At 35.4% G+C, this 22,696-nt stretch overlaps 1 protein-coding gene across 3 annotated transcripts in view; it reads right to left on the reverse strand.

Moving 5' to 3' along the window:
* Nucleotides 1-22,696, reverse strand: part of PDE3A (phosphodiesterase 3A) — a 325,528-nt gene that overhangs the window by 53,251 nt on the left and 249,581 nt on the right. For all 3 annotated transcript variants that reach the window (XM_058743490.1, XM_058743489.1, XM_058743491.1), the window contains 3 exons: nucleotides 16,308-16,565; nucleotides 14,704-14,858; nucleotides 8,486-8,610 (listed from right to left, as the gene is read on the reverse strand). In XM_058743490.1, the coding sequence (XP_058599473.1) occupies nucleotides 8,486-8,610; nucleotides 14,704-14,858; nucleotides 16,308-16,565 (538 nt within the window). The remainder of the gene's footprint in view (nucleotides 1-8,485; nucleotides 8,611-14,703; nucleotides 14,859-16,307; nucleotides 16,566-22,696) is intronic.

The raw sequence follows: 22,696 nt of genomic DNA on the forward strand, positions 1-22,696 counted from the left end.
AGAAATATAGTAATAGCTTGGAACTTTAATACCTGACTGTCCACAATACATGGATCAGCCAGAGAGAGAATCAATTAGGAAACAGCAAATTTGCACAATACTGTAGACCAAATGGGCCCAAAAGACTAATAATAGAATAATCTACCCAACAGCAGAATACACATTTATCTCAAGCATACATAGAACATTTTCTAGGATAGGCCATATGTTAGGCCACAAAACAAGTCTTAGCAAATTCAAGAAGACTGAAATCAGGGGCACTTGGATGGCTCAATCAGTTAAGCATCTGACTTCAACTTAGTTCATGATCTCGTGGTTTGAGTTCCAGCCTAGATTAGGCTCTGTGCTCACAGTTTTGAGCCTAGAGCCTGCTTCAGATTCTGTGTCTCCCTCTCTCTCTGCTCCTCCCTGCTCACTTTCTCTCTCTCTCAAAAACAAATAAACATTAAAAAAATTTAAAAAAAGAAAGAATATTGAAATCATACCAACCAAGTACCTTCGCTAACTACAATGGCACAAATCTAGAAATCAGTAACAAGACAAAAACTGTAAAAATTCACAAACCCATGGAAATCAAACAATACCTTCCTGAACAACCAATGGATCAAAGAAATTAAAAGGAATTTAAAAAGTGTCTTAAGACAAATGGAAAGACAACACATCAGAAACTGTGGGATGCAGCAAAAGCAGTTCTGGTAGGAAAGTTCATAGCACAAATGCCTACATTAAGAAGAAAGATCCCAAATAAACAAGTTAAAATCTACATCTTAAGAACTAGATAAAGAAGAACAAATTGAACTCAGAGTTGGCAGAGTAAAAGGAATAATAAAGAATAGAGCAGAAATAAATGAAATAGAAAAAGAAAAACCACAGAGTAGATTAACCAAACTAAGAATTGGTTCTCTGCAAAGATAAACAACACTGACAAACGCTTAGCTAAAAGAAACAAGGGAAAAAGAGAAAGGACCCAAATCAACAAAATATAAATGAAAAAGGAGACAATACAATGAATACCGCAGAAATTCAAAGGATCAAAAGAGGCTACTACAAATAACTATATACCAACAAGCTGGACAACCTAGAAGAAATGGAAAAATTCTTGGAAACCTATAATTTACCAAGACCAAAGCAGGAAGAAACAAAATCTGAACACATTAATTACTAGTAAGAAGGCTGAATCAGTAATCAAAAACCTCCCAATGAAGAAAGGCCAGATGGTCTCTCTCGTAAATTTTACCAAATATTTAAAGATTAGCACCAATTCTTTTCAAACTCTTCCAAAAAATATTGAAAACAAGTAAAAACTCTCAAATTCACTTCATGAAAATGAAAACATTCACTCAAAAAAAAAACTGTGTCCCATGTTCATAGCAGCATTATTTATAATAGACAAGAGATGAAAACAACCTAAGTAACTATTAATGGATGAATGGATAAATTATATACACACACACACACACACATATCACACACACGCGTGTGGTGTGTGTGTGTGTGTGTATAATGAAATATTGTTTAGCCATTTAAAAAAAAAAAAACAAGGAAATCCTACTAAAGGCAACAACATGGATAGACCTTGAAGACATATGCTAAGTGAAATAAGACAGAGAAAGACAAACATTGTATGATCTTACTTATATGTGGAAGCTTTAAATAAACAAAACTAAAAGCACCAAACTGAGAAAAAGAGGTCAGACTGTGGTTACCAGAAGCAGGAGGTGGGTGGAGGAGAAATTAGAGGAAAGTGGTCAAAAGGTACAAGCTTTCAGTTAGGAGGTAAATAATGTAGGGATGTAACGTACAACATAAGGACTATAAGCTAACACAGCTGTATGATATACAGAAAAGTTGTTAAGAGTGTAAATTATATGTGTTCCAAGCACAAGGAGAACATTTTTTCTCCTTTTTCTTGTTTGTCTTTCTTTTCATTATATCTATAATGAGAAAGATGGATGTTGTCTGAGCCTATCGTGGTAATAACTTCACAATATATGTAAATCAAACCATCATGCTGCGCGCCTTAAACTTACACAGTGATGTGTGTCAATTATTTTTCAATAAAACTGGCGGGAAAGCAGGAATATTATTATATTGTAGGTGAGAAGATAAAGGTATAAAGATATAAATTCCCTTTTTCCCAAATCAAAGTATTTCATACAGTGCACAGTAAAGTTTTAATAACAAAAAGAATTAGGAATGCTATAGAAAATGGGTACATATTTACATTTTTAGTCTTTGGGTAGAAAGAAAGAGATATATCCGTGCTAAGAATAACCAAATACTCTTTATTTCTAGAAAGGGTAGATTACAAGTAAAATTATCAGATGCAAGGAAGAGGATTCCAAGGAAACAAGAGAAATGCCCTTCTTACAAATCTTCAAGAACAAATTATATTCTAGGTTTGTTTGTTTTTTAATTTGATCATGTACTAAGAAGACAACTTTATGAGCTTTGGAGTATCATCCAATTTCATGTTGCACATTTACACATGTACATGCATGGGGTGGGGAAGGGATTCAGTTAAACATATTCTTTATTTTTATTTATTTATTTTTTTAACATTTATTTATTGCTGAGAGAGAGACAGAGCATAAGCAGGCGAGGGGCAGAGAGGGAGGGAGACACGGAATCCAAGCTCTGATCTGAGCTGTCAGGACAGAGCCTGACACAGGGCTTGAACCCATGAACTGTGAGATCATAACCTGAGCCTAAGTTGGATGTGTAACCAACTGACCCACCCTGGCACCCCTAAACATGCATTCTTAATTTTATTTATCATTTTGTATTTGAGACTCCAGGAAAAAGATACAGCTTATGAAATATAAATCTTTGAATGATTCAAACCATCCTGATGTGAAATACTTAAAACTGACACATTTAAAAAAAATTAAAAATGTAACTTTAAAATTTTAAAATCCCAACTCCTTTGAGTGATTCAGTTTTTAATTCCTTGCTTCTAAGAGCACAAGAAAATGTGTCAAGACACTAGGAATTCTGGACAATTAAAGGGAGATGATAAACAATACTGGAGGAAAATTACTTAAGTGAATCCATCTGTTTTATGCTGTAAAACTCTCATTTTAATTTTAATTGAACAAGAAAGGAGTGAGCATGTCTAATAAATACATGTCTCTTTTCTATGCCCTCAGTAAAATGGACAGCCCTAATATTTTTCCAAAACAGAAAATGTATCTACCGTATAGAGAATGTAAAAAGAAACAACCCCCTCCCCCGCAATCACCGAGCACCATAATTAAAGTTCTCTCTCACCTCAAATTTTCTGTAGGGAAAACTCCGTCTACCTTGTAGGTGTAGAGAGATTTGTAATCACTGTAAAAGGATTATAAGAATCTTATAAAAATGAAAATAATCTTGAAAGGTTCTACTGCAAATGCAGTAAGTATGACCTGGAGGAATTTTAAAAGCAGAATGACAATGGCAGCTCTATATTGCCAGTGACTCATAATATAAAAGCAAGATTGAAAATGTAAATTATATTTAAATATCCTGTTCCTGCGCTTTAATCAAAGGACTTCTATGTGATTTTATCCATTTATATTAGCAATTGTATAATAATTGGTTTGTTTCAACTATTTATATTAACACTGATTGAGCTAGAGAATACACTGTTTTACTTGATTCGTGGAAAGAATAGATTTCATTAGTTCCCTCTGGAAACATTTACCTTTCAGTGTTTATATTCTATGCTTGCATCCCCCTATCCTCTCTTGCTTATTATTTCTTACTTTCCTCCTCCTATTCACACTTCATTTGGTTCCATTTCCTTATACTCTTTGCCACATAAAGGGGTTTTTCCTAGCCCCTTTCCACATAGGCATCTCAGTCAATAACATCAAACAGATCACACCCACTTAGCTCAATCAACACCAATACATCATCAATGCAGAAAAACAAAGGTTTCAAAACAGAAAAGCCCATCTGATCAGGAAGAACTGTAATTGAATTTCAGCTCTCTGATTCTTGATGGACTTTCTTCCCTCTTGGCAGACTTTCAGGGATTTGTTTAGTTGAATTCAGCATGCATAGGATGTAGGTTATTTTATAAACATTTAGTTCTGCTGTGACAGCAATCTAAGTATGTCACAATGCGAAATCCCCTCCAAAGTAATCATGATGGAGATACCTTATGTACTTTATGGCAAGAATGGAGAGAGGCTCTCACCATGCCTGGGTTCTAATTTCTACCATCTGCCTTTGGGGTATGTAACATGGAAATTTTTTTCTTTTTGTACTCTGTTCTTTCTTCTTGACTACAGTTGTATAAACTGAGGAGTAGGACACAGGAAGATGAGGCTGTTCCTCATGTCTGTGCCATCATTTGCTCTGTTATCTCCAGTGAATGCACTAACTATAGTTTTCAGCTTTTTTTTTTTTAATTGACATATAATTGACATGGAACATCACTTTCAGGTGTACAATGATTCAGCATTTGTACACCAATTTTGGTATATGTGCTGTCAAAATGAGCACATTGGTTATTTTGATAATTTTAATTTTCTAACCTAAATGAAGAAACTGAGAGATACAAAATCAAATCCTTCCATTGTCATGTACTTGGCCAGACAGGAACAAAAAAAAAAAAAAAAAAAAAAGAAAATCCTAATTTTAAATTACCTCCATTTGTTGTCATCAATTTTCTTCTAGTATAAAGTCATTGGGACAAAATAAAAGATTCAGGAATAACTGTGTGAACTTGGGCAAGTTACTTAACATCTTTGTGCCTCAGGCTCCTCATCTGAGTCCTTTTCCTGAGCTACACAAGAAAGTAGAACATTTACATTTATATTTCATCCCTTATGGTACATATTATTATTGTCTGATATTTTAATACTGTCCTTAAAAATTAAAAAAAATACTTACAAATCTAAAAATACTATTATTTATGCACATAATATTTGATAAATTGATGGTTTTTAAATTTAGTAACCATTTTTATTAGATCTCAGACTTCTTCTATTACTTTGCTTTCTAGAATACATCCATCCTAAATTCCTTTAGTTAAGATTTGGCAGGTGGCAAGGTTTTGACTTTCTGAAAATATCTTAGGAATCTGAAAATTCCTCTACTGTTGTGAGATAGATGTGCCAGCTACACAATTTCAGGCTATTATATTCTCTCAGAAAGACTATACTTTCAGGGATCATTGCTAGAATTCGTTATATTCTCTCACAACTTGGAAGAAAAATGTTCTGTGTTCTGATGCTCTTTATTTTAGATCGTTCCGCTCGCTCTCAGACTGACTTGCTTTCCCTGAAATTTCCTTTTTCTCTGGCTGACTTTAAGATTTTTTTGTTTGTTTGTTTTCAGTGTTGTGTAATTTCACTATTTTGTCTTTGTGTAATTTTTTTTTTTTTTGCCTTTACTCTGCTCTTCCTCAGCATTTATGTCCCCTATCCTGTACTAAAACTATGATGTTATACTAGCCTTTTCTTATATTCGTACATTTCTTAAAATCTCATACTCCCCATTTTTCATCTCTACCACATTCTAGGTAATTTCTTCATATTCTCCACTCACCAGTTTACTATTTCTCCCTTTAATAGTGTATTATTCCATTTAATCTATCCTTTTTCCTTGATTACATTTCTGAAAGTTATATTTAGCTGCTCTGCAATTATGTCTTCTCTCATTTCTGTTACTTTTTATGACCTCATATTTTACTTAAAATATTTACATACTTTAAAGTTATAACATAAATATGTAAATATTTTAGCATTTAAATATTTCAACCCTTTTAGAAATCTGTAAAGTTGTTTTTGTTTGTTGTTTGTTTCTAACTCATGGCTAGAAACCCTGTGTGTGTCTTTTATGTGTGTTTAGTGCTCTTGCTTATAAGCTCCAATTTGAACTTGATAGGTTAGCCCTTAACTGGTGATGCTTTCCTCCAAAATTATTTGCACATATTTTTGTAGAGAACCAAGGGTCCCACTGACCTAGGATGACTTTAGTGCCCCCTTAAAATCTCTCTCTGGCTTAATGTGGAATACTCAAATTCAGTTCCTCTGTCTTGATGGAGCCCAAGATGAGGATCCATATTACTCAGGTCCATATTTCTCAGGTCATTAATAACTTCTAAATTACATGACTTAATGAACATTACCAAAGAGCAGAGAGGACGAGATTAATTTTTGGAAACCTGCATTGCTTTTAGTGGTTTCTGTCAATGATGCAATTCTAACAAAATCATACTTTCCAGTTTTTCCCTGGAGCCTTTTCTGGAGCAAGTGTCTTCCTACACTAAACAGAGACTTAAGCAAAGTTGTTGCTTACGTGATTCCAAGAAATAGTCACCAATAGAGAGTGGATGATCAAAGGGGGAAGAGAGTACTAAAATTTCCAGACATAAGAAACAATAGAGGAGATGCACTTCTTTTAAAATCAAAAGTTTCTACTTCAAGGTGGTGTCTTGAAATATTAGTGGAATGAACGTGAGCACTGTTTCTCTGACCCACATAGACACTGCCATTTTGAGGACTTCTGGTTACGGCTTTGATGCCATAGTTTGTAATAAACCCATGCTTCTTTGAGAACAAATAGAAGAGTTTAAAAATAAAAAGCTTTTAAGACAAGATGATCAATTCAGAGGGACTAGGTTCTCAGAGAGAGCAAAGAGAAGATACCATAGAAGGGTAAGCAAAAGTCTTATGAACTGTTCTTCCTTTCAGAACATTATTTACTGACCATTTGCATGGAGCAAAAGTCTAAGAATCTAAGCAGAAGGGTGCAGCTATTAAGGAAGCAAGTCAGCAGAACTTTTAGCAACGTCACGACGCTAATGACAGGAAAATTGGAGTCTGGGACTGCCGCCATGGCAGCTAGAATGTGAATGTCTAACGGCCAAGTGAGAAGGGGGCAGTTTTTCCCTGGAGCCTTTTGGTTCTTAAGCCAGGTTCTTAAGCTGCTATAAAGGCAGAAGATTAAGAACATACGCCGGAAGCTACTGAAAATTTCATTAGAGTTTTCCGCAGTGCTGAGAGGTAAAAACTTCTAGTCAGAACATTCTAAGAAGAGGTCATCGTATATACCCCAGACTCTCAAGTGACATTCTAGGAGGGGGGCAATCTAGCAAAAGAATCTGACAAAAACCATATTCCAGTCTTGAATCAGCACAAATTCTAATTAAATGAAGTAATTTTACCCAAAACATTCACTTTCCTACCTGAAACATACTTAACTGTCCTTAATTTTGATATCTATACTCTTTTCCATAGATCTCCAGGTCCTATCTGCATGTCTGTTTCCATCCCCCTTGTGCTTGCCAATCTTGCTACTCATCTAAACTCAAGTTCCTTAAGCTTTCTCTCAATGTGTTGGATCTTATCTCTTTTCATCTTTCATTATTTGAAAGTCTTCCCTCTCTTCCTCATCATAGCCTTTAACACACTAAATAGTAGAGGCTATCGATCTGTTTGTATTCCCCACCAGAATGTAATTCTAGTGACAGGAGGAAGTGGGTCTGGCTTAATCACTGCCATATTCCCCAAACTAGTTCAGGGTCTGAGACTGTGATTGCTTCACAAATATTTGTTGAATAAAGGAAGCTCAAGGGAAGGGAGAAGCTGATGCTTAGAAGTATAGAGGGTACATTGAGTCCAACGTGGAAAACCCCATGCAAGAGTTATATTCGAGATACCAGATGGGAGAAATCACATCAAATTTCATTTTGTACCAGTCTTGAAAGGTAAGGAAAAGTTCCTGCCCATTGTGCTATTGGGTTTTTTCGTTGCTAACTTGTGGGCTTTTCCAAAGGGCTCTCAAAGGTTCTGAACTGTATTTTCTCCAAATTTAATTACCTCTTCCTTTCATAAACCCCTTTATATATGAGGGGATGAGTGACATAAAGAATTTCTTTGAGGGGCGCCTGGGTGGCTCAGTTAAGCATCTGGTTTTGGCTCAGGTCATGATCTCACAATTTGTGGGTTTGAGCCCCGTGTTGGGCTCTGTGCTGACAGCTCAGGGCCTGGAGCTTACTTTGGATTCTGTGTCTCCCTCTCTGCCCTCCCCTGCTCATTCTCTCTCTCTCTAAAACAAACATTAAAAAAAATTAAAAAACAAAAGAATTTCTTTGAAAGAATTATAATATGTATAGCAAATGAAGCATTTCTTAACTCCTATAACTACCATACTCCTGAAACCTAATTGTAACACTAAAAATAAAATTGAAATTGGCATGTACATCATTAGCTTTTACATTACAAGATGATGCTTCCACAGATTATCCTCAATGATGATACTTATTTCCTATTCATCAAATAAGTTCAAGATAGGATACCTAGCAGAAACAGAAAGCATCTGTGGAAATTTAAGAAATTAATTGGTTATTGAGGCTTTTTCTTTTTAGAATAGTCAAACCAAACATATCCTAGTATGAATTCTCAGAATCTTATTTCAACACTTAAGGCTTAGTTTACCCCATGACTACACACTCACTAAGGAGGAACTCTTCTCCTAAAAAGCTACTAACCTGGTCGATTTGGCTTTTTTGAGTTTACATGGTTAGCTGCAGAAACAGCATAGGACGAAGTGAAGGATCTGCTTTTGGTGAGGGTCATCATCACTGGGTTATTCCAAGAATCAGGACAAACAGCACTATAAAGACAGAGCATAAAGAAAAATGAAGAAATTATTAATCAGTTATTGGGATAGATCTTGCCAGAACGCAATCACCATTTCCATATTCAGCTTGCCAATCTGAGTCATGGTCCAGCTTCAGCAACATGACTACATTACTTCCAAATAAAAAAAAATAATAAGTTATCTGAGCTCAATTTCTGCTTCAGGGATACAGCAGTTACTCATCAAACATACTGGGTTAATAAAAGAGGAAAGATAATTTTCCTATTTATCCAGTTAGTAGGAACCAGACACCTTCTTAGTGTACTACTATAATCATGTTCCTCACAGATTTTCTAAAAACTTGACAAAGTTGTTTTTTTAATGTTTATTTTTGAGAGAGAGAAAGAGCAAGAGAGCATGTGTGAGCTGGGGATGCGCAGAGAGAGAGGGAGATAGAGGATCTGAAGTGGGCTCTCCAATGAGAGCAGAGAGACCAATGCAGAACTCGAACTCAGAAACCGCAAGATCATGACCTGAGCCAAAGTTGGATGCTTAACACACTGAGCCAAAAAAAAAAAAAAAAAAAAAAAAAAAAACACACTGAGCCACTCAGGTGCCCAAATTTGACAAAGCTTTTAACAAAGTTCATAACTTACATTAGTTATGAATGGCAGGTGCCTCATCTATTCTTGGTATATCTGAATTCGAAAATTAAGTGATTATAAAATTATTCAAAGATAGTATTCTTTGCACAAGCATTTTTTTGTGAAGAAAAGGTTAGCAACAAGCATTTAGTCTACAATTTCTTTTATTGGTGACGCCCTGGAAAGAAAGGGATGCTGAGCCAAATCCCCTTGTAAACATGTTAATGATGGATATTTTGATAAACACAGTGATGCTGTTTACTAGGAGAAAGGTAATGGACAGTGAGTCTTCATCTAGGGATGCTTTTATCAAGCTATCCTTGGTTTGCCTAGATTATAACTATAAATAAATCTGGAATTAATGGATCTATGGAAGGTTGGGGAGGAGAATATTACACACCCATGTAATTAATGGGATATGAATTTTGGAGGTATTCTAAAGCAAAATTTATTTGAATGCAGTGCTCAAAACCTTAAGTTAAATCTGAAACAGAATATATTGTAATTTGAGAGAGAAAAAAAATTTAGGAAGCTATGTTGGCAACCTCGGAATGCTCCATGGGAAAAACACCTGGTCATGTTTTGCTAATACCTTTGCGCTTTTAAACATTTGTAAATTTGGTGCTAGGTCAGATCTATAATTTGCATGAGTATAATTGGACAATTTGACATTCTGCCAATCTTGGACTGGCAGCTTCCTTTCTGGCAGTGTAAGCAAGATGTACCTGGTCTGTGTGGCATATTGTAAATAAACCTGAAATTTATGGAGGTATGGAGTCATGAATGGTGGAGATTGGTCGTGTAAGATGTATAATTAATAACGCATAATTTAGAGGTGTCCCATAACCAAAATGGCTTCCTCTGTGCAAGCAACATTATGCATGAATTACTTAGAATTCTGCATGTTAAATACAAAATAGACCCATGTGCTAATGTGGAACAAAAGGACTTTTTTTAGGGGGCTGCACTAATAGTTTCATACTTCTTGAAGGGAAGAATGCTAAGCATGTGCTTTACTACTGCCTATATTCTCTGATTATTAGTAACATTAGCAATGAAAATCCATAACTTACAGGGCGCCTGGGTGGCTCAGTCGGCTGGGCATCTGACTTTGGCTCAGGTCATGATCTCATGGTTTGTGAGTTCGAGCTCCATCTCGGGCTCTGTGCTAACAGCTCGTAGCCTGGAGCCTGCTTTGGATTCTGTGTCTCCCTCTCTCTGCCCCTCCCCACTCATGCTCTCTCTCTTCTTCAGATATAAATAAACATTAAAAACAATTTAAAAAAATCTATATATTGAATTCCATTTAACACTCTGACACTTATGTTACTTCATTTCTTGTTTTCCTTTTCACATTTTTCTTCACTTATTGACTTAGGTATTTAAAAACTTCATATTTTCTAATTCCAACAGCAGTTTACAAAATAAATTATAACAAAGACATGTTATAGAGTGAGTGAACTATAGAATGAACTCCAGTGATTATCAATTAAGAAAAGCACACAAAATAATATTTGTTTCATATTCTTCTTGAAATCTCATTCTAGGCATTTCAGAGTGCCTAAAATTCTGAAACAATGAAATCAAAGAAAACTTAGAATCTGAGATAGATAACTACACTATTTCTTTACAGCGCTGTTCTTTAACTTCTTTTGCTGGATTGAATGACCAATAAGATTACTATGAAGAATTTTTATGCTATGTATATTGGCCTAGGAGTTTTAATTTCTTAGTACATAACATAATGAATGGTTATTACTTTTCTATGTAGACTTTTTTAAAAAAAGACCTTAACATTAACTGCATTTTATTATATTTGTATATTTGTTATTATCACAAAAAGTTTTCTATTATGAAAGCTAGCTCAAAAGCTGTCTACTTTTTTTTTAATGAAAACATGGAAAATATGTTAATTTTGCAAAGTTTTATAAAGTATAATAGAGTACCTTTAATAATTAAGTTAATAAATGAACTTGAAGATAAATTAAAATTCTAGCTATACAGTCCTTAATATAGCATTTATTAAAACAGATATCAATAAAACAATAAAGCTATATGTTTATGTATATGTAGATATACGTATATGTGTATGTATATATGTGCCTTATAATTTACTGGCACTTTCAAATATATTGCCTTCTGTGAGCCTCACAATAGCTTCCAGCTTTGGACTGACCCTCACACCTTCATGATTGCTGTTTCAATCACATAAATATGTACATAATAATTTGGGTTTGGAAGAGGAAAGTAGCTTGGGGAAACCTTCACTTGGTCACCTCAAGCTGACAACAGGAAAAGTTTGTACATGTCTGCTGTGGAAGATCTCAACCCCCTTCCACAAAAGTAAATTTTATAATCTTAGTTCTACCCATAACAATGCCATCCAAGGTTCAAAAAGTCTTACCAGATCCTAAGTTTTTGTTGTTGTTGTTTGTTTTTAAACCAAGTTTCCTTTCTGCCTAATATACTGAAGGAGGGGTCAGTTCAGTCAGTCACTAGGGTGTGATTTATTTCAGACTTCTGTGACTTATCTCAAGCCTTTTTTTTTTTTTTGAAGCATCTGGTATTCTTCTACCTAATTTATCTCACAATTGCGCCACAGTTCCCCCTTCTCTGAAGGATTCTTTGCAGAGGATGCTGAGGCTCAGACAAGGACTGTTCTTCAGGACACGCATCTCTGAGTGGTAGGGCCAAGGTCTTTCTGATCCTCAGTCCAGCGTCCTTTCTACCCAGCTGTAGGTAAAACTACCCAGGAGTGAATCACCTAGCTAAATACTGAAGGGGACGTAAGGTAAGCTGAGGGTTGCTCCTAATTTCCACTTCTCACCTCTGTTCTTCTGATCACTACAGTCCTCAGAGTCTTCAATAGGCACATAGGAAAGGAAGAAACAAAAAGGCTGAAAGGGAAGAAACCACAAAGGCTAACACTCAAATCAGTTTTGAAATCGATCTGTAGTTTCATCAATAGGTCTTCTAAGTGAATTTTTAATTTTGGTTTATATTCAGGGCTGAAGATGAACTCTGGGTATCTTTTCACTGTTTTCACCCATGACAAAGGAGTCCACCAAAACTAGTTGTAGTTAATGGTGGTACTATTGCCACTAATATATGGTTATTCCCTTAAATTCTCTTCAGAATGAATTTCATTTATTCATTGTGGTGAAAATTTGTACTGTTTTCAGATTTTATATCAGGATTTTCAATAGTATAGTGAAATTAAGGAATAGTAAAATTAGGGGGGAAAGTATATTCTGGCAAGTCAGCTTTAAGTATTTTTTTTTCTTGGACAAAGAAAATGAATGAGATTTTACACTCTTCCTAAATTATGTTGAAAATATTTGATTATGAGTATTTATTTCATTAAGCAGGATGACAGGATCCCTGGGAGTTTAGCTCATAAAAGTTCTTGAAACCCTCTTCATGATAATTTCAGTTACAGTCCTTAATCTCACTTAACTAAGAAGAAAAGAAATAAAAGAAATGAAATGTGACAAGAAGTAACAAACAATTACAGAAATAAAGGAATCATTCAAAAATGCACAAATGGATTTCTGGCAAAGTCACTGTATGGAAAGAAAATCATGGGGCATTAGCTATTCTATGACAGAAATCCTGGCAAAATTGGTCGGTAAAATAGCTTCCCTAAAGATATACACTGAAAACAAAATTCATTTTCTTTCTTTACAAATTTTTTTTTAATGTTTATTCATGTTTGATAGAGAGAGATAGAGCACAAACAGGGGTGGGGCCGAGAGAGGGAGACACACAATCCAAAGCAGGTTCCAAGCTCTGAGCTGTCAGCATACAGCCCAACATGGGGCTTGAGCTCAAAAACTGTGAGATTATGACCCAAGCCAAAGTCAGACGCTTAACCAACTGAGCCACCCAGGCACGCCCAAAATTCATTTTCTTAAGGAACAAATATTTAACTATGATCCAGTATCACTTATCAATATTTGCTGTTGGAGACACTGACAATAGTCAATATTTTCAGAGGAATATATCACCAAAGGCCTGTAATTTAAAACTTTAGGAAATGTTCATGAATCAGATTGGGTAATCTTCTCCTGTGGTGGCATTTAAAGTTTTACAGAAGTCCAGGTAATAAAATGGAGAATTACACTGATACGTGAAAGAATCATTTGAGTTTGCTTTGGATTCTATAGGTTCATTAGACTGTCCATGTTAATATGGGAGAAACCAATTAAACATATTTTTAAATGACAAAGAAAGAAAAGTTAGCCATTAAACTTCTAATTCGAAAGGTTTCCATTTCTCTGCCAATCTCAAAATAGTGCTTTATTGATATTCAAGGCCCAGATCAGGAGAAAATTACTTCTAATATTACCTTCATGGAGTTCAACAAAGATGTGGTTATTTTTTAGTCATTTCATCATTAATAAAACTGATGCAAATGTTTCGAAAACCTGAAATCGTATGGGAAATGTTCTCAAAATGACTGAATTCATACAAAGTATGCTATTTTTATTCTAACTAGAAAAGGACAAACACAATAGCTCCCTCTAAAAGCACCTCTTTCACGATGAAGTTTTCTTCAAAATTCTTTCTAGATCTTACCACTATCTTTCTTTAGCTTTGGTAATTCTGGCTTTTAAATCACTTTGTAAAATTTTAACTAACATACTACATAAAGTCTATTCTGTTTCTCAAATGAGATATTGTCAACATATTAGTTTCAGGTGTATAATGATTTGATATTTGTATATATTGTGAAATAATCACCATAATAAGTCTTGTTAGCATCCATCACCACACAGTTAAAAATTTTTTTTTTTCTTGAGAGGAGGATTTTTAAGATTTACTCTTTTAGCTACTTTCAAATGTGTGATATGGTATTACTAACTATAGTCACCATGCTGTATATTATATCCCTATCACAATTATTTAAAACTCAAAGTTTGTACCTTTTGACCCCCTTTCCCTATTTGGCCCGCGTCACCCCCCATGTCCTGTCTCTGCTAGCCACCAATTTGTCCTTTGTCTAAATAAACCTGAAATCACCAAATGTTTGAACATATCCAGATACCCTCAGGATGACGATCTACTTTTGCCTTTCATATCATACTAGGATAACCGGTCTGGTGGGCTGGGGGAAATCTAACAACAATTTGCAAATATCAGGTTGTATGCCTTTGATTTAAGAATCTCAATATCTCAGTCTCTGTAAAATCTAGCCTGCCTTTGCTCTGGGTTCAACTCTTCCCTTCCTGTCATACTGGCAGGCATTAACTCAACTCCCTGTTCCCATTTACATTTAAGGTCACACAACACAACTCAAGCCTAACTATCTAATATTAATCCCTATAGTACTGCTCTGCATTTAAACCATATACCGTCTTCATTTTTGACACTGGCCTCCAGGCAACTGTAATTAGTTGGGCCACCTTTCCTCTGCAATTTGTCATTCCTTTTGGCAAATAACTTCTCTAGAGACATGAAACCAACAGGAGCATTGCCTAACCTTGATGAAGATGCTTCATGCAGTTTGATGCTGGCACTACGGTCCCTCCGGACTGGGGCAGGCTCCAAAGTGGGTAGGCCTGTGGCTGAAGTGGTGGTTGTCCAAGTTGATGAAACACGTCTCAACAAACCAGGAGGCAAACTCCTTCTCAGACGCTAGGAAGAAGGAGTGTTGATTTTATTATCAAGCATATTTTTGATCACTGACTTCTATGTAATATAATGGGAGGAAATGGGTTTTAAATTGGAAGCAAATTTATTAAAATCTATTGGCTGAATATTACCTATCTGGAATCTAGGTGGTCAGGAATTCAATAAAAGAATGAATATTACAAAATTAACATTTTGGGGTCTTCATCTAAACGATGACAGGGGCTCCTGGGTGGCTCAGTCAAGTTGAGCATCCAACTTCGGCTCAGGTCATGATCTTGCAGTTTGTGAGTTCAAGCCCTGCATCGGGCTCTGTGCTGACAGCTCAGAGCCTGGAGCCTCCCTCAGATGCTGTGTTCTCCCCCTGTCTCTCTGCCTCTCCCCCACTTGCACTGTCCCTCTCTCAAAAATAAACATTAAAAAAAAGAATAACTCTGATACTAGCTTTCTATATTTCCTAAAGTTCTGAATATTCATCTTAGAAGGTAATTCAATAGTAAGAGAAGAGGTCAAGCATTTTACATATCAGGATTGATGCCTAACTTCATGTCTCTTTTGAGACTGAAAGGAATCAGTTAATCTCTCTTCATTCCTTTACTGTCTTATCATGCTTAGCCATACTTTTTGCAGAGAAGTAGATGTTCAAAAAATTATGTAAATACCTAATTGAGAAAGCTGTGTGAAAAACACATTCCTGAGTCAAGAGACTCAAAATAGCTAAAGCAAGGGTGTTACTGACTGACCACTAGCTAAAGAGGACAGACGCCTGTTTACCAAACAGACAACTGCAGGATGTGCCAGAGATGACTTAAAACTTTTTTTTTTTTTAGTCTTTAATATGACCCATTCTCATGCAAGGTCTAAACTGGCTATAGGATCCGATTTCCTACAGCTTATGTTTATAAAACTCCGATCTTACATGTAAAAGGAAAGAATTCTACAAATAACTAAGGCCATCTTTTACCTTAAATAATCCAGAATCAATCAAAACTGTTCTGAGTTCAAAACTTCTTGGGTTTGGGAAAACCAGGAGCGTACTCTGAAGGGTATCACACAAAGAAATCATGTGCAGAGCATCCTTGGGTTTCAGAAGACACCAGATTTTAAACACTAGGAGCAGGGACTTTTTCCTGCCCCCACCCCTCACTGCTACATCTTTAGCCCACAGAACAGAGCCTAGCATAGAGGAGTAAAATCTTCTTCAAAGTCAAAATAATAATAATAAAAAAAAGGTAACATAACAAAGTAAAGCTTTCACTTGTAGAAAGCTATTAGGTTTAAGGACACAAGTCTTTATGTTTAAATTTTTATTAACTTTGATCATCATGATCAACACGTCTTCACTGAGTCACTGACATAAATCTTCCATATGGGTGTGGGGTGACAACAAACAGACCCAGAAAACGAAACAAAAAAAAAATTTAACCTTTCCAGGAACGTGTCCTTAATACTTACCTTGGGAATAGCCAGCTTGTCTTTTTCAGAGCTTTCTTCAGAATCAGAACAGGTGTAGTTTTCACTGAAGGAAATAACAGGATTCACGCGGGGCTTGTGAATAGCCTGGAAGGTGAGCTGGGTGCTGAGCAGGTTGCTCACGGCCCTCAAGGATGTGCACACGTTGGGGGGCAGAGAAGGGTCTGCCAGGAGGTCGGTAATGAGACCATGAGCTTCACCCATCACGGCAATATCCACAGTAATACTGGTTCCTGAAGACTGAGACACCAAAGGAACAGTCAAGTGAGAGGAGAGCTGAGGCTGAAGGCACAAAATTGGGCTTTTTTCTCAGAAATGGGCTGATTGACTCTTTCAGGTTGCAGTAAAGTACATTCAAGTCACATTTCTGTTTCAAATTTACCCAAATGTGCCATGTCTTTTGCCATTTTTGTGTTCATGCATGTTTTTTAATGTTAGAACTTGGGGAGGGGTGAGACATATTTGAAGAAATACAAAAGATAACTAGTTTTTCAAAGGCAAGAAGTTTCAGAGAACTGGGGGAAAAAAACAAACAAACAAACAAACAAAAACTTCCTATCAGCCACTCCTTATGAAGACCTCAACATTTAACTGCACTTTATTTAGAAATTTCATTCTGAAAGTAACATTAATATACTGTAAACTTTTTTCTCTTCCTCCTTTTTTTAAAGTAGGTTTCATGCCAGCTCAGAGCCCAACACAGGGCTTGACCTCATAATCCCAAGATCAAGACCTGAGCTGAGATCAAGACTCCGATGCTTAATCAACTGAGCCACCCAGGTGCCCCAATGTACTGTAACTTTTAATTCAGTAATATCTTAATGTGATAGTTTAGCCTGGTATGTGGTAGTTATTTAATTAAATGTTAAAGACAAGCACAAAAAGCAACTCCATTTGTGGTCAAATTCACACATTGTCCCTCTTCTTGTGGTTGGTAAGAATAGTCATTTTAGTTCTGGTATTCTGCTGCACATCTGTCATATTTTGCAAAGTGCCTCTAACACTGAGAGTCATTACTCTGTATTTGCTGAAGAAAGGAAGAGCACAAAAAACGGAGGACAGGAATGGTCCCGGACCTGCTGGCCAGGCCCAAATGCAGGCAGGAAGGCATGAGAGTAAAGGAGAGGATGGGCAAAGTCAAGGCCAAGAGAGTAGGTGAAGCTTAAAGGCAATGCATCAAAGACCGTTAATATTGGAACAGTGCCACAATATGAGGCACAGGAAACCCACATAACTGCATAACAGATTCTGGAACTAGGCTACTTACATCCAAATCGTGACTCGTAACCTTACCACTATCTAGCTGCATGATCTCTGTTAAGTCACTAAGATTCCATCCTGTGATTTCTACATCCGTAAAGTGGATACAGTAATAGCACCAACTTCAGAAGGTAATTGTAAGAATTAAATGGGGCAATACATGTAAAGCACTCAATATTGTGCTGGCAATTCTAAGTGCTCAATACGGATAATGGTAAAAATAATAATGATAATTCTAGAGTTTTTCAATAAGAGGATGTTACAAGTTTGGCTATATATTTGGAAGAAAAGTTTAATCATCTACAACAGACTCAAAAATAAACTCCAGAGAGATGAAAAATTTAAGCATATAAAATTACAAGCAATTTATTAAAAGCAAATACTGGGGAGTAAGTTATAATCTTGGAATGTTAGAAAAAATTATACAACTTCATAACCTGTCAATGAAATATATGACAGGTAGGAATAAAGACACAAGCTTCTATGTAAGAAAATACACCATAAGCAAAGGTAAAGAAGACTGAGAAAATATTTGCCCCACAGAGAAGAAAAAACGTATCCAAATGAAGAGCTTCTAAAAAAAATCAATAGGGGCACCTGGGTGGCGCAGTCGGTTAAGCGTCCGACTTCAGCCAGGTCACGATCTCGCGGTCCGTGAGTTCGAGCCCCGCGTCGGGCTCTGGGCTGATGGCTCAGAGCCTGGAGCCTGTTTCCGATTCTGTGTCTCCCTCTCTCTCTGCCCCTCCCCCGTTCATGCTCTGTCTCTCTCTGTCTCAAAAAAAATAAATAAAAAACGTTGAAAAAAAAATTTAAAAAAAATAAAAAATAAAAAAAATAAAAAAAATCAATAAAAGACAAATTTGGATAAAGGGACTGAATAGACAATTCAAACAAAATGTAAACAATCAAATACATAAAAAGCTCCTTGTGTCCCTCATATTTAAAATGCAAATTGGGGTGCCTGGGTGGCGCAGTCGGTTAAGCGTCCGACTTCAGCCAGGTCACGATCTCGCGGTCCGTGAGTTCGAGCCCCGCGTCAGGCTCTGGGCTGATGGCTCGGAGCCTGGAGCCTGTTTCCGATTCTGTGTCTCCCTCTCTCTCTGCCCCTCCCCCGTTCATGCTCTGTCTCTCTCTGTCCCAAAAATAAATAAAAAACGTTGAAAAAAAAATTTAAAATGCAAATTAATGTAATGAAAACTTTTACTCATCAACGTGGCAAAATAATAAAGGATTGATAGCACCAAGTATTAGTAATAGTTTGGGGAAATAAGCAGTGAGTCAAAATAACCCAGTATTTGTGGAAGGGCATTTTGCTGAGTCTATCAATGTGTCATTTAAGTGCATATATCCTATTATCCAGTAAAACAATGTTGACAGACATATAAAGAAAAACTGCAAATACGTAAAAACATGAGGACAAAGACACAAAAAGTACAATAGTACTCTTATAACAACCAGAGAATGCAGTCATAAATGGGTATCTACAGGGAAAATGATACAAAGTTGTATTCTGACTATATTATACACTGGTATATAGTTTTTTTTTTTTTTAAGATTTGGGTAGATCTATAAATGATTACTTGAAAAAACACTCATATTGTTCACTGGTGGAGAAAGGTAGGTTCTCAAAAAAGTGAATATGCATTATTTTTTATGATCAGAAAAATATAAAAATGATGAAAACACCCATCATACAGGAAGACATGTAGCCTTGTAACAACTGTAAGTAAAGGCTAAATTTTTCTGTAAAGATACAGCATAGAATAGTTATGTCTTTTACCTTGGAATAATAGTAACCATAATGATCATAGTGGCAGCTGATACTTATTCAGCACAAGTCTACAAAGTAGTTACTTCATTTATTAACTCCATTTTTATTAAGATAACTTGCCAAAATCATAGTCAGATAGCTGAAACATGGAAACATCAGGCTGCAAATAAAGGTACTCTGATTCTACAGCTTAAGTGCTAACCCAGTTCACCAGAATACATGTTGATTTTTTTTACCTTATGTTCCTAAATATATCTGTAATTATCTAATGCTTTATTTAATCACTGTGTCATGCTTTTCTCTGTTTGGAAGACTAAATATCTGTTATGAACCAATGTACAAATTTAAGTTTAATGTTAATATCTTTAGGATACATAATTATGCATACTTCACATATGTACCTACATTGCCAACTTTAAAACTGTTCATGAGAAATGCCACTGAACTAAGTTAACATTTTCCTTTGGAAACACATTTTTTTCAAGTGCATCTCTAATTATGATGCTTCTAAAAAACTCACGCAGTGTGACCTTCTGAAAAACTAATATTAATTCCTATCCATGTTTCTCTAATAAACTTAAAATAACAAGTCACTGTATTGTTCCCCTTAAAAAGTGAAAATTTAAGTCAAATTGTTTTTAGGACATAAAATTTTCAGACTTTCTGACAATGAAATTAACAGTTTATGTGCTAATAATTAATAATTAAAGAGGTTTTCTCAAAATGCTCTCACCATACAAAATTTACAAACCTGAAGAAAAAGTAGAGCATGTTCATTGATAATTAGAACTATAATTTTTAATGAATTACTGGTGACAGAACAAGCCTTTTTTTATAATTCTCTAATTTTATGATTATAACATATTTTCTTTTTAATGCATTTATGTACTCAGAAAAAAACAAATCTTAAACATTTTTAAAGTAATTTTAAAATAGAAACAGTACTGAAAACTCATTCTCCTGTCATTGTTAGTGTTACGTAAGAATTTAGAAAATAAGCACAATATGTATTTCAATGCTATTTATGGCATAGCTTTTGTAAAAGCAAAGGTCTTCAAGCAAAAACAAAGCAATATTCATGCCAGTAAGTAGTAAATTATCCATACTGGAATTAGCTATGAAAGCAAAGTGAACATTTTTACTGTGGAAAAAAGTATACTTTAATGAAATATACTTAATACTGGAATGAAACCAGGTCTTTGCTCTACTGGTTTTCTGATTCAAGAATAGAATTGTATAAAAGTCAAAAGTTGCATCACACACAGACGTTATCACCACTTTTTGGCTCAAATAGCTAAAGGCTTCAATGAGGCATAAAATCTAAAACCAACAATCAGATTTGTTTGCCACAAAATCTCCAAGACTACCACATGTGACTCACTGAAAGGCAGACAGGTCGCTATTTCAATAAGCAGCAGGCAAATTATAAAGACACAGGCGAGTCCAAGGAGTAAGTAACAAGGAATTTTAGGAGAGAGAAGCTTTGGTCAATGGTAGAGTTTTTTCATCAGAAGATACAAAATATGAAACAAGAGTGAGTCACAAAGAGGATACTGCCACACCCTATCCAACTTTAAAAATAACGTAACTAAATTTCTAGGCATACTCAGAAATATTCCATTTCACTGGTGAAACCTTAGTGATAATAAATACTAAAGGTTAAGTTTATATAAAAGCTACTTTAAAGGAAAGTCTTAAGCTAACAGCATGAAATCATCTTTCAGTGCAGTAATGAACTATATACACTAGAGCATAAAACCACGGTTGAGTTGTTTTATGGTGGAGATAATCAAACAAATCTTTTCCTTAAAAAAAAAAAACAGGATCAAACAATATAAAACATTCTACTTAGCAAGCTCTCCTTATAACAGAAATATTTACACTTAACATTTAAGAAGGTGCAAGTACAATTCCCTACACACCGTTTAAATGACAACCAAATTTGGATTATTACCTTTAAATAGAAACTTGGGAATTTAAGTCTGATAAACAGTAAAGTGTGGTTTTATATATTTTAAATATATATGTTAAAATAAAATGCTAACATATAACATAACAAATATATATGTTAAATATATATATTTATATGTTAAAGCAAAAATAGCTGATTCAAGTGTCCAGTTTTTAAAATATCATCCTGGGGCGCCTGGGTGGCGCAGTCGGTTAAGCGTCCGACTTCAGCCAGGTCACGATCTCGCGGTCCGTGAGTTCGAGCCCCGCGTCAGGCCCTGGGCTGATGGCTCGGAGCCTGGAGCCTGTTTCCGATTCTGTGTCTCCCTCTCTCTCTGCCCCTCCCCCGTTCATGCTATGTCTCTCTCTGTCCCAAAAATAAATAAAAAAACGTTGAAAAAAAAATTAAAAAAAATAATAATAAAATAAAATATCATCCTTTCCCTCCTTATCTCCATCCAGTCTATCTCACCATCTCCAGGCTGTGAATATACAAATGGTCTTGCTATACAATATAATCTAGTTGCTTCCAAGTTACTTTACTTATTGAACACCAAAGGCGGGGGAAAATCTGGAGTTATAGAAAAGTTAAAGAAACAATAACAAATATACTTATAAACACCATTAAACATAACTCCTAGACTAAGCAGGTATCAATCAATTCAATTATAGGAAATTTGTTTTCACTCTTACTATTGCTGTGCTGAAACTTTGAAATTACACTATTAGTACGAGAAAAGGGAAAGCTTTCAATATGTGTAGGGATCAGAAAAAAAAAAACGACCACTTTAGGAAGGGCACTCAAGTTTCTAAATTACCCTAAGTTGCAAATTTTTAAAAATTCTAGATAAATCCACGTGATCAAATTACTAATAGCATGTAAAATAAAATTATATATCTTTAAGTAACATGTCAGATTATTTACTGTGGCACTGTGTTTGGGGTTCTGTCAACATATTATTTAGAAATGGGGAATTCCTAAAAGAAATAATTGCTAAGAAGTTTTAGAAAATAGCTACAGGAACAAGGTAAATTTAAAAAAAAAGCCAACAAACACTATTTCACTTAAAGAATGAGAAGATGCCCAAGATAAAAATCAGAAAAGGACTGGGAAACTTCAGGTCAACAGCAAACTACTTGTTCAAAATGATCAGGGAGGTTATCTGATTTCAAAAGTCGGGTGACGGTAACTCATCTAATACTTGATGAATTCTTTTGGAGGCAGCACCAATATAGCTAAGTTATAGCTTTTCTTCCTACACATTTTGAAGCAAACATTAAACTGATAATTTAATCAAATAGGTTGCATACATCCCTACTTCAAGGTGGAAGATGTAATAACTCTCAAGTCTTCTGACTCAGTGAATTAGTGAATCATCTGATGAGTCAT

The sequence above is a fragment of the Neofelis nebulosa genome, chromosome 8 (genome assembly GCF_028018385.1).
Source record: "Neofelis nebulosa isolate mNeoNeb1 chromosome 8, mNeoNeb1.pri, whole genome shotgun sequence".
Classification (NCBI taxonomy): domain Eukaryota; kingdom Metazoa; phylum Chordata; class Mammalia; order Carnivora; family Felidae; genus Neofelis; species Neofelis nebulosa.